Raw genomic sequence first — 15,328 nt, 5'->3', positions numbered from 1 at the left:
AGTAACATGTAACCTGTCGATTGTCATTTTAATACGCTAAAATTTTTAATAAAAGTGATTTCTGTTCCTCCAATGAAAGTCTGTTTACCATATTTAATGTGTTTGTGCTTTTTTCAGTTAATTAGTAAGGTGAAACATTTAATTGAATTTCTTTCACAACCTAATTATGAACCTATTGAACTGTCAAAATGTTGGGTGGATGGATTTCAGACTTTTAATTTGGGCCAGTAAGCAACCACCTAGAACAACCAATTCCCACATATCAAAATACTAAGAAACACTCCTTAGCAATACACTGTATTATAACACCAACTTTTGCACTACTTACATTTTCTTTGTAAAATGAAGCATTTAGTTTAGACCGGTTTGGCTGTGTAATATGACGTTATTGCATGCAGAAGTTATCAGAGTACATGAAAATAACAGTTATGCAGAGTTATGTAGAGTTATGTTTCCTTTATTCAGTTAAGATCCCATTCATTTATTGCGCAACAGCATCAAAAGAAAAAGAATTTTAAATTACAAACCAGGCAGAACTCAAGACTAAAATCAATCTAATACACATATATACAATCATACAATATCCTCGCTTTTTAATTTTATTGGTTATAAATATATACTGTATATACACAACTAAAACGAGCTTGGGTAAAAGGCAAACATACATGGAGGCAAGGTAAACTCATAGATGCAGAGCTACTGTACATGAATAAATAATATGCACAATAAAGCTGAAAACTCAGTGTAATAACCACCGGAACCCGAGAAATGAAGATTGAATTGAAACGAATATTAAATTTTACTCTCCCTTTTGTTTTATGATTGCCATGTATGATCAAATTGATGCAAGAGAATAACCTATAATATGGAACATGTAATATTTCAGATCGTATAATGGTATAAAAATAGTATTGTGTGGTTCATGAAAGTGCTCAAACTACAGGAGTTTATTGATTACTGGGACACTTGGAATTTCTAGTTTGAAAGTTTATCTAATAACATACTGGGGTTGTGATGTATTAACTTATTGTGACTAAATGTATTTTGAAAGAGCACTGTTCACAAGCAGACAGTATGATATGTGTCACACAAATAATATAAATGTCCCAGTACCAAAGTGCTTTGAAACATTCCATAGTCCCTCAGTGAAAAATACATTCCCTTACATCTCTCAAAGGCCACCATGTAACATATGCTCAGCCTGGCTCAGACAACAGTGAACAGCAATTTGTTCCTAACCTTATAGTAAACTAAACTGGTGCTTACAGCTTAATGATTTATTCAAAATCAGCGTCTGCTCCACTACAAATAAGGCAGCACCTACAGTCAATGGTACAGAAAAACACTGAAATAGATACTAAATGTGTTTGAATTCTCACAATTAACAATTTCTTTGGAAGAAAATCCCAAGCGTGTAAAACCGAAACTAATTTTAGAGATCTGGCTCAGGAAAAGAAAAATACATCTTTACCAATGGGGTGTGTTGGCCTACCAAGCTCTTGGTTGCATATGTACATTCACGTCTTTCAGGGTTCCACTGTCCTTTCCCTGCTACCTGAAGGTCCTGGTGAGTCCTCATCTGCCGTTTAATGTCTTTCCCTCTAAGACCAGCTGGATCTCTTTGGCATCCAACGTCTCATACCGCAGTAAAGCCTCTGCAAGACTTTTGTGTTCCTTAGCACGAGACTTGAGGAGCGCTTTAGCACGCTCGTAGGAGTCCTAGGAAAATTCAAAAAAAAGTGAGCCAAAAACTGGAAAAATTAGTAGCTGGTATCAAAAAATTGAATCAGAAATCAAGAAATTGAATCAGATCAAAGTTTACCCTTAGAAGTATCCTGACTTCATGTTCAATGGCTGCCTGAGTTTCTGGACTCTGCTTGGTAAGGTCAGCATATGTCATGACACCCAACTATTACATAAAAAAGACAAAAACTCATTACAAAAAGTCATTAACTCTGAAAAAAAGTCAAAAGCTCTTGTTCAAAATCCAGCAAGCTGCCTTGATTTCTATTGAATCCTGTCATGAAAACTCAAACGACTTCATTTTATTTATATATATATATATATAAAATGAATCAGAAAATAACATGCAATTTATTTTTCCTTAGACAACATAAACAGGTCTTTATGCATGAAAATATGCAAGCGCTTATAACATTTGGGAGTCCTTGCCATCAATAAGTTTGAATACAACCAACTCTTAAAGGGGTGCTATTATGCTTTTTTACTTTTTGAATTTTAGTCAGTGTGTGGTGTGTATCTTTGGGCATAAAAAAAAGATCCAAAAAGTTACAAATCCCAAAGTCCACTCCAAAGGGAGATATTTTGTTTTTAAAAAATCTCTTTCCAAGAGATACAACTACAATGAACAGCTCCTTTGGACTACAGCATTTGTTTTCCGCATGCAATGATGTCACAATGCGGTCCATTAGAATATCATTTAATTAAAATCAAATTGTTTTGGGGGGATGGGTAGGGACGAGCTGGGGGGATTAGCCAAACTTTAGCGATGCAGTGCAGAGAACCACTTTAACGAGCCGCAGCATGGCGAGTATAAACACAAGCATTGACTAGAGTGACCGCTTCAGAGCTGTAACGCCCCTCAGACGTGTGCAGTACAGGGAGTTGAAACACATAGCGAAGCCGCGATCTACTCCGGTTGCCGCGTCAGAGCCGTAACACACCGTGTGTTGTAAGAGATTTATTCATTACAGTGTAGATAGCTTCATTTATAACATGAGTGTTTTTTAAAATGCATAAACTTGCACTAGAATAGGCTAGGCTGATCAGTTCTGGAGCTGGCTTCGGGCAATGAAACCAAGTATGTAAAATAATTAAATAAATTAGCACAATAATATCATGTATCTGTGATCTCACAGCCTGAGGATGGGACTCAACACCGTAGCGTATTATTTACTCATCCTCCATGCATCCTAGGTGTATATGACTTCTTTCTTTTAAAGGGATGCAATCAGAGTCTAATAAAGTCTAATAAAGTGCATCCATTTATAATAAAAAGTAAAATAAAATCTCACAATAAAATCAATTTGTGACCCTGGACCACAAAACCATTCATAAGTAGCACAGTATATGAAATTATCCATTTTTCTTTTATGCCAAAAATCATTAGGATATTATGTAAAGATCATGTTCCATTAAGATAGTTTGTAAATTTACTACTGTAAATACATCAAAACTTAATTTGTGATTAGTAATATGCATTGCTAAGAACTTCATTTGGACAACTTTAAAGGAAATTTTCTCAATATTTAGATTTTTTTGCACCCTCAGATTCCAGATATTCAAATAGTTGTAGCTCAGACAAATTTTGACCTATCCTAACAAACAATACATCAATGAAAAGCTTACTTATTTAGGTTAAGTCCAGCTCAATTTTAAAAATTTGACCCTTATGACTGGTTTTAGTTTTAGTAGTGGTGTCAATCGATTAAATAAATAAATAAATAAATAATTAATAATAAATCGCACATTTACAAAAAAAATTGTGATTAATCCCACCTAACATTACAATTTTTAATTATACTTTTATAATGCAATAATTTCACATTCAATCTTTATATTAATGTAGAAACAACATGCAGGAAGTATATTTTTGATATTTGTTTAATGTCATCTTTTTTTATGACTTCAAGCAAGTATCACTGATTCCAACTGATGTCTCTATGAATTTTTTCCTAATATTTAACCATTGACTATAGCCATTCAACATTACAGTATAACTGAGAGCTTTCAATTTAACATTTATTATACTTGCAATTTAAGTGAACTTAAAACAATCTTCACATAAACCCATTACAGTAACTGTGGCCTTCAGCAAGAAAATATAGCCAAATTTAATAAAGTTATCAAACACTAAAATCTAAATTAAACAAAAGATAAAGCTTAATACTACAGAAGTAATTGATTTCCTCTTTTTAATTTTGTTCTTTGATTAACAGACATCACAGGACCTGGTTATTAGGATATTTTGGCTGCTGTTACTTTAAAAGCTGCTGCTGCTGAACTTAAAGCGGATCTGACACTGCTTTAAATGTGACAAATAATAAACACTTACATGCACAGTTTTAAGGCAGCTACAACCTGGGCCAAACCTAGCCCCGCCCCTGTGTTAATTGCGTTAAATATTTAACAAGTTAAAATGAAAAAAAAAAAAAAAAAAAAAAAAAAACGAATCGCCTGCATTAACGTACTAATTTTGACAACACTAATATTTAGTAAGCAAAGACAATCTGCTAAATATAACAAACCTTTTCACTCATGCCAAATCTGGTCACCATCATTTTGGCTATTTTTGTAGCGCTGTCAAAATCACTTGATGCTCCTATGTAAAAACAACAAAACAGTACACAGATGAATCAAACAGAAATAAGTGATTAGCATCAATTTGTTGAAAAATGTGACATACAATAAACATTCATTCTCTATAATATAACCATACAGTCTTTAATCTAGTATAATAAGCATTTGAATGACACTGCAACACCAAAACAAACAGTACCACAACATACCAGTGGTGATATTCTCACTGCCAAAGATGAGTTCCTCAGCCACTCGGCCGCCCATGCTGACATCCATCTGGGCCAGAAGTTGAGCACGAGTTTCACTCCAGCGGTCATTCTCTGGAAGCATGGATACCTAAAAGAGAACAGAACAAATATACAGGCACTAAATTAAGGCTGACTGTCTCTCACTTGAAAAATAAACATGCAGCTCATATCTGTAAAATGTTCTAACCCTGAAAAGTGAAGAGATGAGCCCTTTCAACATAGAGATTCTCATAATCAGTTAAAATGTACTTACATGACCCAAAGTGGGGCCTCTCGGCATAATCGTGGCTTTATTTATGGGCATGGCGTCTTTGGTGTAGTATGCAATAATAGCATGGCCTGACTCATGGTATGCTGTGATCTCTTTATTCTTCTTGTCAATCTCTGCACTCCTGCGTTCCGGTCCTGCAGAGAAGAAAAAGTGAATAGAGTGTTTTCACAATGCATCATCAATCAGCCATATTGGCTACACTGAACATAAACAATGCCACTGAACCGAAAGGAACTTGCATATTTTGCTGATTATTGCTGCTGAAAATGGTCAATTATTGTCATGTTTCAGCTGTGCTACTCGGTCAGCGGGAAAAACATTTGGAGTACTATAGACTGCCAAAGGTTATAACAAATCAAAGAGAAGACTGCAAAAAACTGTGAGGAACAAAAGACATTTGTGGTTGGCCAAACTGAACCAGAGTATGTGAGCGGAGTGGAGCAACAACAATTTCCCCTCCGCTCTCTGAGCATTTTATAACGCTCTGCTCCAGCTCCGCTCCGGGTTCACCGTTTCCCGCTCCACTCCTCGCTCACTGATACCAGAAACGCCACTCCGCCTTCGCTCCGCGTCTAAACTATTTCAGTATGTTTGAAATACCACATTTCTGTTCATAACGTATAATAAAAGAAAATAACAGAAATAAAACAACAGGATAGTTTTAAGCGGCTTATTGGAACACTAGTATGCAAACTTTTTTCCTCATACCAAGCTAACATGGTTGTCAGCAAAGGTATAATTGCTGCTTTTTGCAGTGCAAATGTTTGTGATGAAAATAACAGTATGTTTCATCAGTTATTTTACGTACAGTAAGTTTACATTTGTTTGCATGCATTATTGAGAGAGTGAGTGCATGTGAATAAGTATTGTACTTGTTTAAATCACGCTTTCACTTGAAAGTATTCAGTATCTTGAAGGAACAAACTAATTCATTGAAAACTATAACTTTCTGCTAATGTCCACTGCCGTCATCCTAGTCTTCACATTTTTTCTAATTTGAGCGATCCATCTCTATCAAGCTAGCTAAACAGGCTATGTTTGACACTTTAATTCTTGTTAAATATGCAGCTATATTATGGGTTGTTGTCATGAATTGTGCTCCTGATGGAGCGATGCTGGAGTGCTCTGGGAGCGAGTAAAAACCACGGCGCTCCAACTTTTTAAATTTCTGCTCCTCACTCCATTAAAAATCACAACGCTCCACTCACATACTCTGAACTGAACTAGGATTTCCAGGGCAAGAATACTGACAACATTTGTGTTTTTTCTTATAATTTCCGGTCAGGTATGTGAAATATTAGGCCAATATCTTAATTAATACTGCTTGTACATATCTTTACCAACTATTAACTTTATTTTGTCAAAATATTATGCTCTTTCCAGCTTACTAAGTCCTTCTCTAGTCCTTCTCTATATGAGCAGCCTCGACACACTTTTTTTATGGTTTAGACCGTAAATTAGCAGAACAACGTATTCAGTAGTACAATAACCATGCAATCAATGCTGTTGTTTACATCAGTATTTCCAATATGGCCGCACATCCGGGTAACTGACCAAACCGTGATGTAAGTGCAAAGTGAAATTTCACTGAAATTTCAACACCTGAAAATATTCAACAGAAACAGCAAAAATCAGCCGAAATGGTTTTGAAGGGCGTTTTTGACTGTCAGCATGTACACAATGAAAATAGGTCACAACAAGTCAACATGTCTGCATGGACATAACAGGATTAAATATTAATAGCAATGTGAAATTTGTTCTGCTAAAATATCAAAACATGATTTGTTGCCAAACAACTCTACTACAAATTGTTTCATTTATCAAGTACAACAGCATACAGTTCAGTCCCCCAAAGTTAATAACTAAAACTTTTTTTTGTCTGTTTTGGTGTTTCTGCAGAAAAATTCATTTTGGTGCATCACTATAGAAAAACTCAATCCATCATCTAAAATTTAGAGAAGTATGTGTCTAATATGATCAGTAGAGTTTACTTCATTCTGCAAGAGTTAGAGATACCTACCCATCAGTATCTTGTCTTTAGCAAACTCCAACTCCTTCATGGTTACCATGTCTTTACCATCCACAGCTGCCTTTAGCGCAGCCTGATTAACAAGATTCTCCAGCTCGGCACCAGAAAACCCCACCGTTCCTCTAGCAATGACCTCTGCCTCTACAGCTAATGACCAGAAAATACAATAATCCTTAGGAACAATTACTTTACTACCTTTCAACATTAACAGTACAGAATCATATATGTACACTTAAAAATTAGTCTTTAAAATAGACTACTTACCAGAGTCTACTTTAATTTTTTTAAGGTACCACTTGAGGATTTCAGTGCGGCCCTTTACATCTGGTCTGGGAACAGTGACCTGCATATCAAAACGGCCTGGCCGGATCAGAGCACTGGGGAAGACAACAGTATTCAGATTTTCTGACCAATCAACAACATTATATGGAAAAAAAAAACTTCAAAGTCACAATAACATACATCTTATTATCTTTAGGCATACTGTAAATCAAGCACATTCTAAAATAAATATACACACTTATCCAAAGCTTCAGGGAAGTTTGTTGCTCCAATTATGATGACGCCTTCATTTGGCTTAAACCTGCATATGTGAAACACCAAACGTTAGCGAAGGACACCAACATTTTAACTCAAACACAGAGCGTCGTCATAGGTCACAATGATGTCACATGACTCACCCATCCATCTCTGCTAGAAGCTGATTGATTGTCTGTCTAGAATAAGGGTGCATAGGGGACTCAATCCTTTTTCCTCCAACACTATCCAGCTCATCAATGAAAATAACACAAGGAGCATTAGCTTTGGCTTCCCCTAGAGAACAAATGCAGGAGAACTGCTTTAATACATGCATACAATCATTCATTCACTAATAGGGCATAGGACAGCACTTTTGGCTTTTGACTTTAACAAACAGAACTGAGAATTAGGCACATAGTATGAGCTCATCTATAAACCATCATGCTTGAATTCTGATTTGGCACTATGCAAGCTAGGTACTCACTGAAAAGGTTTCTGATTCGACTGGCACCAACACCAACAAACATCTCATCAAACTCCGAGCCAGATGCGTAGTAGAACGGCACATCTGCCTCACCTGCCACAGCACGGGCCAACAGGGTCTTTCCTGTACCTGGAGGCCCAACCAACAAGATTCCTACAAAAATAAAATAAAAATTAAATACACAAACTACTACTACTGGATGGGAATTAAGGATGATGTAAAAATTTGTATGGCTTGGCGCCTTTCAGCAAAAGCGTGTTCTTACCTTTAGGCAGTTTTCCTCCCAAAACAGTGAACTTTTGTGGGTTGCGGAGAAACTCAACCACCTCCTGTAGCTCATTTTTGGCCTCCTCCACACCCTTCACATGCTCAAAGGTGACGTTCTTCATCTGGACAGGGTCCACTGCTGAGTCCAGGCCTGATGTGGTTCGGAATCGCACTGTCCGGAACGGTTACATTATAGTTCACACTCCAAACACACACACACACACACACACACACAAAGCACTACACAAAGCTTTCTCAAAGCCACAAAAGAGGCATGAAAGGCATAAAAGGGCAAGCCAGCCGAGAGAGCATTAATGGTTTTTCAAGCCAAAACTTTTACTAGTCTTTCAGATTTTATATTCACACTGGCAGACATGACAAACAGTACATAAACTATCCTGATTTTAGGGAGACAAATCACACATGCAGAAGATTCTAAATCATATTTACCTGATAGGAAAGGTGTTTTTGAGAGTCCATATAAGCCCACCAACAAAAGCACCAACAGTATCAGTCGAGTCCTTCTTAATGATTCTATTGGAGATGACAGTATGATGTTTTTTTAAATACAATAACAAAGTGAGAATGGAAACAATCATATCAGGTTAAGAAACTTTCATCATTAAGTTCACAACAGACAAACAAGGCTGTGAGAGACAGACTAACAGTATTTACAGTACTGTATAAAGGTGCGAGATCACGTTATTTTCAAAACTCACAAAAAAGATTTTACGGACCTTTTACGCCAGATTTGCTAAAAAGGGGAGTTATAGAGTGCAATTCCGTTAGTAAATCTGGCCCTTTGTCTACTGAAATCCCTAAGACAACTTGCCTTGGGTTCTCTGTGTTAGTGCCTGAGCTTTTAGGAATCCCTCTGCAAAACCAGTCTTAAAAGCATCATGCTGACCATCAGGAATGTTTTTGTTTTTAAGGAGCTTGTCCAATGTTTCAACATCTGGCCCTTTGTCTCGTGTAAGCAAACCCTAAAGGATAAAAACATACATAAGAAATTAAAACGGCAATACAAAACCTCTCTTTTACAAAAGACATTTACAATGTGCTAAAAAAAAAAAAAAAAACCTTAAAGTATAATTATTAAAGGGATAGTTCATATAATGTTTTTTTTATAAAGTTTTTTTCTGAACAATGCACTTGCACAAAAATTTACATATAGAAGACACCTTAAAATGACAAAAAAAATGATTGTGTGTAATGGCTTGTTATTGTTGTTTCATGACTATTTTTACCTCATGTTTTGCTATTTTTGTCAACCCTTTTACCAACACAAGCATTACTAGTTTTTTTTTTGACAGGACAGTGGAGATGAGACAGGAAGTGAGCAGGAGAGAGAGAGGGGGGTGGGATCGGGAAAGGTCCATGAGGCGGGATTCGAATTCGGGACACCCGAGGCGCTACAGCACCACATGTTGGCACACTGCCCACAAGGATATTGGCGCCAACACTAGATCCCATACTTTAATTAGAACTCAAATGCCACTGAATGATATAGGCATTAGCTCAATAATATACAGAACGTGACCTTTAAAATGTTTGAATTTTACAGACAATCTTTAAAAACAGGGTCAAACCTAATCAATGTAATCCCTGTTACCCACATGCCAAAACCTGTTACTTTTAAAAAGTAACAGATTGACAGTAACAGGTTTGATGATTTTAAACTAATTTGCTAATTGCTAGCTAATAGTCAAGTTTACAAAAGCACATACTGTGCACTTTGAAAGGATTTTACTTGCAGATATTGATTATATTAAATGTAACAATTTAAAATTGGTAACAGGATTTACATTGCATAATGTCCCCCTCTCAGTCAAGTATATAAATCATCAAAACATTATAGAGGAGTAAGAACAATAGAACAATATGCAATTAGAACAATATGCAATTTTTTTGTGATTAAAAGTTAAAAATTAAAAGTCCTGCTATTTAAATGATTTAAAATAATATTTAATTGACTTTTCTTGATGTAGTATTGATGAAAGCATACATAGTATTGTTATGTTTTTAAAATTGCATATTTATTTATTGTTATATTAAATCTGTCTGATTATTTCTTAGGGATGCAAAAAGCACCAATTTTTAATCGAATGACCCATATAAACACTGATCACCGCTAATACATAAAGCTCATCAAATATAGTAACCAAGGCAAACTTTTCCGTGCACCGATCCAGCCAGGTATTTTGATATGCAAGTCCCCATCGCCTTTAACACATCTAGGTTTCAGCAGGAAATAAGTCTTATTTATTAACATAATTAAAATATCTTTTTCTGTTCCACAGAAGAGAAAGTCAGACAGGTTTGGTAGGACAAGATGCCAGTTCTCATTTTTGTGCAAACTATATCTTTGTGTTGTAAGCTGTAAGTAAATAAACACTACACTAGGTTAACATCGTTTGAAAGAAAGTGCTGTATTTCTCCATGAGTGACCTTCATAAATGATGGTGTAAATCCCTCAGGCTCCACTGAACTGTCAAAGCCTCCTTGTAGACGGCGCGTTCTGGACTTCAGAGTTTTAAAGCCACGATTTGGGATCATCACTGAAAATAAAAGATTAATATTTGATGAATATCAGCTGGAAAAAAAAACACAGATCATGTCAAATGAACTTGACTGTTTACTGTGTGAAAACTGAATAATAAAACACTTTACATGGCAAATATTTGAGATCTGTACATAGTGTTTGCAGAGGTGACTTGTTTTTGCTTAGAGAACACAGGAGTAACACCACCCATTCTTGAAAAACCTGAATAGGAAATCAGAAATTAGACAGTTAATACATCATATGTGGTAAATTTAGTGTTACAACATAAGTAAGCTGCACAATCAATAACTATTATGTGAACTGTTAAGTGCATGAACACAATGGACTATCGAAGGTCTATCGATAACAAAAAAATGGCACTAACGAGGGAAGCTTAAGTAACATCATTCTCAAATGTGCATTTTATGATTAGCATTTCTTTTTGGGACAAGAAAACACTGAAATCGCTGAAGAAACAGCAACCTTTGCATGGAACCTACAGAGACAGCTTTGGATGGAACCATCAAAATTCCATACAAGTTTTTACGTTTCAAATTTTATGCCATTGGCTCAGGTAGCAAGAAAGTGAAGGAAAATGTATTGTCTCTCACCATTTTTGTTGTGAAAGAACGAATCTGATGAAAGATGGGAGGTCCTCCAGACATTTGGCACACTTCTCAGTTCTGAGAGTGACTCCTGCTGAGTAACACAGGGCAGAAGCTTCTCCACCAGCTCATCTAGCCGGCCAACCCCAAGATCTGTCAAACCTAAATCTCTGAGGGTCAGTGATGGCTTCCCAGCACAACACCACAGATGCAGAATTTAAGAAGGAAAAACATTGTTAGGATTCAGAACAGCATCATTCATTTAAAAGCTGCTAACATTCAGCTATTCAATTTTAGAACTACATTTCAATGGAAATAATTGACTGGAAAGCACAAAGGGAGGGCTCCAATAATCTACACATGTAGTGTATTTGTCAGTGTACAGATGAATAGAATTACCTCTGTGCAATTCAGATCTTGTTCTGATGTGTTCTCTCTGTGTTTGTGATTGACTGAAGTATTGCTGCTCACTGAACCCTTCAGAGAGTGCAGGGCATTAATGAGGTGACTCAGCTGGACTGTTACCTGTGGAGATAAACAGCAAAACCAACTGTTTCTTCTTCTGTGGCTTGGAAATTAAATTATTAGTACAACTTTAATTAAAACATATTATTGGGGTGTTATCTCAAATTATGAAATTCCACAATGTAAATAATATACACAGAGGCAAAACAATGGTTACCGCTTTACATTTTTTTAGGGCGTGAAAATAATTTACAGATTTCTCAAAAAAAGCCCATTAAACTGTCCATCAGTTTTGACCACAATGAAAGTTATCTCTACAGTTAGCATACTCATTTAACAAGGAGACAATAGTTTCAGTAAAACTGACTGAAAAGTCTGTAAAATATTACACATTTGTGATGTGTGGGGGGCAGTTACTTATGAAAAATATTTTAATTTCCAACAAACCTGGATTTTTTTTTTTAAATTATGTAAAAAGTATGAAAATATGATTTAATGTCAGTCTGTAATTATGATATATTACAGCAAGCTATGAAAGTATTTTTGACATGTATGCAGCTGACATTTAAGTTGACTACTAAAACGTAATTTCCAAAACTGAAGCTATTAAACAATCAACAGTTAAGCACACCTTAAACACTGTGGTGGATTAAATGTTCATGAAAACATGTGCATGTTTATTCCCTGTTATCAAAACAATGTCTTTGAACAGCATTTTTATAAACACACACCGTCAATAACAAGTGAGCTATAACAACGACTAGACTAACAAGATGACATTGACTTTTGAGTATGATGTTCAAAAACTATTCGTTCAAATCTTACGATTAAAGTGCTGCTTGTTATGTATGCTAGCTAACCAGCTAACCTGCGTACATGTTAAATTATGAAATCCGCTGCCCTCAATAAACAGCGATTTGGTACCTGTGGCTGAAGGGAAGTAGAAAGGGAAAACATTTCCGATTAGCTGATGACAAACTCTTGAAGAAAACGGGAGTTTGTTGATTTGGAGTTAGATGTAATGCCCTCCACCGGTGTCCTCTTCCGCTCAACTAGCCTCGCTGACACTGCGAAGGCTCAACAACATAACGATATACAACATCCGGCCTTGAGGATGACAAAATAAAGGTCCTATTATATAATACTACCTGTTATATTTTCAAACATTTCTGTCATTCAGCTGTTAGTACTGCCATGTACTGGCATGTAAAATACTTTTATATTCATATTTCTAAACTAGTGCAAAATTAAAATATAATATATTATAATACAACATTAAATATAATTCATTATCAAAGAAAATTGCAATAAACCTTTTCAAAACCATAATTTAATTGAACCAACTGCTTTGCAAAATGGTTCACTCTTTTAAAGCGTTTGCCTGATGGTCAAAAACTGTGAATTCATCAAAGAAAATTCCAACACATCTGGATATTAAACACATCTGGAAGGCAGCAGCTGACTTCTGGAAGATGAATAAAATTTAGTATGCCGATGGAGGCGAACGTTTGTTCAGAAATTGAAGGCACTCGACATCAAACGGGATAGTGCCAAGGAAGTTGCCAAACACCAAAAATGCTGGACAGCACTTGCTGCTGAATATAATACCTAACATGAATAAGGAGAGAGATACAAATGTCAAAATCACTTATTAACATCTTTAATTTAACACTGTTAATAACCCTTATGGAAACCTGCAGAGACTCCCGTTGAGAGGGCCATAGATGTAGGCTCTACAACTCGGGTTGGGAGCACCAGGTTGTTCCCTTTGCCTGTGAGAGGAGGTTCCTCCCCAGCGGGATCGACCAAGGGGCTTGCCAGAAACAGCTGCACCATCTCAGGGAACCACGATTGGTTTTATCAGAGTGGGGTCACCAGAAGGACCGAGCATCTGTCCTCACTGACTCATCTGATGACTTGAGGAAGCAATCAGGGCAGAAGGCATACCTTCAGGGAATGCAGGTTGCTCATATGAGGAGGCGCCCGAGATCAACTTGTAAGCTGCTGCTCTAGGTTGCACCAGGAGCCAAATACTGGCCTGCTCTTGCATTGTGCTCCCTAACCCGAGCCATAAACTTCTGTCATGACTACCTTCCTGCTAGAGACCAGTCCCAGCTAATTACCTGTCTAATACAACTGAGAGGGCCTTTTAAGGAGCCACAGCCCTGACACAGCTGCAGGTTAGCCTTAGGTAGATGCATCCCAGATGCCAATCACGGGATGTAATGCAGGCTTTCTGCCAATACTGTAGAGGCGCAGATGGAGCAGGCCCTTCGGAACCACAGAGGAGGTGGCTGCCATCAGGCCCAGCATTCTCTGGAATGTCCTGAGTGGAAGAGAGACCCTACTTTAAATGGTTCATCAAGCCTCTGAATGCTCAAAGAGTGTCCTAGTGTGATCGATGACGAGTCAAGAACCGCTCCCAGGAATGCAATTCACTGGCTGGAAAGCAGGGAGCTCTAGGCTGAAGTGATCCTGAGCCCCAGGTATTTCAAGTGACTGAGAAGCAGAGCAAGCTTCTGTGGGCATGAAGCTTGTGCCCTGACTGGGTCAAACCAAGCTAGACATTGAGTTCATGACACACACTCCCTTCTGTCTCAGAGGGGAGAGGGTCGCAGTAGCGCACTTTGTAAAGGTGCATAGTGGCAGAGACAGTCTGAATAGAAGGACTATATACTGTGTATATAACATGAATCTCAAGAATCGTCTATGATGAGGGGCTATAATCTGGATATAAAAGTAAGCATCCATCTAAGCAAAACTGCAAGAGAATCTCACATTTCAAATTCAGCATCCTGAATGGCTGCTTCAATCAAATCGAGAATGGGCCTGGAAGAAAGTAACAGCTGTAAAACGACTCACTGAAAGCTGGCAAAACTGTTTCTATAGCGCCCTTTGCCAGCAGACACTCCACTTTGAATTGGACAACGTGAGCATCGTTGCCCTGGACAAAAGTTTGAATCACACCCTTGAAGCAAGGAGGTAATGGAGCCAAAAGGGAAATTAGTAACCTTGTATTACTGTTTGCAGGACCAAATTTGACATGCTTGAGGTGGCTTCCCAAGCCTGACCTGGGCTGTGAGTGGCCTGAGCCTTTCCAGTGGCAGATCGCTACACAAACGCAGGGGACCGCCACTTGTTCCTTTTTTTGTTATTTGGTGTGAGTCAGCGAGGCCATTTGGCGTCTTGAAGCAGCTGCTGAGATGGAGTGCTTGGACAGGAAGTGGCGCATAGCTTGTGATGACTTCTGTGCTGCAGTGAAGCGTTCATCCAATACATCCATCCGTGGGGCCAGACAGCCAGTGGGGGAGACTCGGGGAGTCAAGGAAGGCAGTTTTGTCTGCATCCTTCTCTCCATTAAGTCAGAGGCTAGCCATTGCTGTGCCAATCTTATGGACTGTTGTCTTTGTAGCATACATGGTCAGGTCTGTTGTGTGGTCTGGACCTGACTAATCCATAGAGGGCTGAGGAAATCCTGCAGGGCTTGAAGGGGTGAACAGCCTTGAATTTCCATCCCAAGGCAGAGATGTACAGTACCTTTTTGCTTGGCACTGTCAGTGGAGGTGAAGGCAACGGAG

At 37.6% G+C, this 15,328-nt stretch overlaps 1 protein-coding gene across 1 annotated transcript; it reads right to left on the bottom strand.

Annotated features, from left to right (window-relative positions):
* Positions 1-425: 425 nt before the first annotated feature.
* On the bottom strand, positions 426-12,841 carry yme1l1b (YME1-like 1b). The gene is given in 19 exon segments (XM_051137319.1): positions 426-1,719; positions 1,823-1,909; positions 4,269-4,342; positions 4,530-4,656; positions 4,822-4,973; positions 6,860-7,015; positions 7,133-7,245; positions 7,389-7,451; positions 7,549-7,681; positions 7,872-8,024; positions 8,137-8,310; positions 8,589-8,672; positions 8,971-9,121; positions 10,587-10,696; positions 10,809-10,860; positions 10,862-10,902; positions 11,292-11,472; positions 11,685-11,810; positions 12,675-12,841. Coding segments are annotated over 19 exon segments (2,154 nt in total). The 5' UTR covers positions 12,708-12,841; the 3' UTR covers positions 426-1,575.
* Positions 12,842-15,328: the final 2,487 nt, after the last annotated feature.

This window comes from Labeo rohita, chromosome 2 (genome assembly GCF_022985175.1).
Source record: "Labeo rohita strain BAU-BD-2019 chromosome 2, IGBB_LRoh.1.0, whole genome shotgun sequence".
Classification (NCBI taxonomy): Eukaryota; Metazoa; Chordata; class Actinopteri; order Cypriniformes; family Cyprinidae; genus Labeo; species Labeo rohita.
This window is presented reverse-complemented; position numbering and strand designations above follow the sequence as displayed.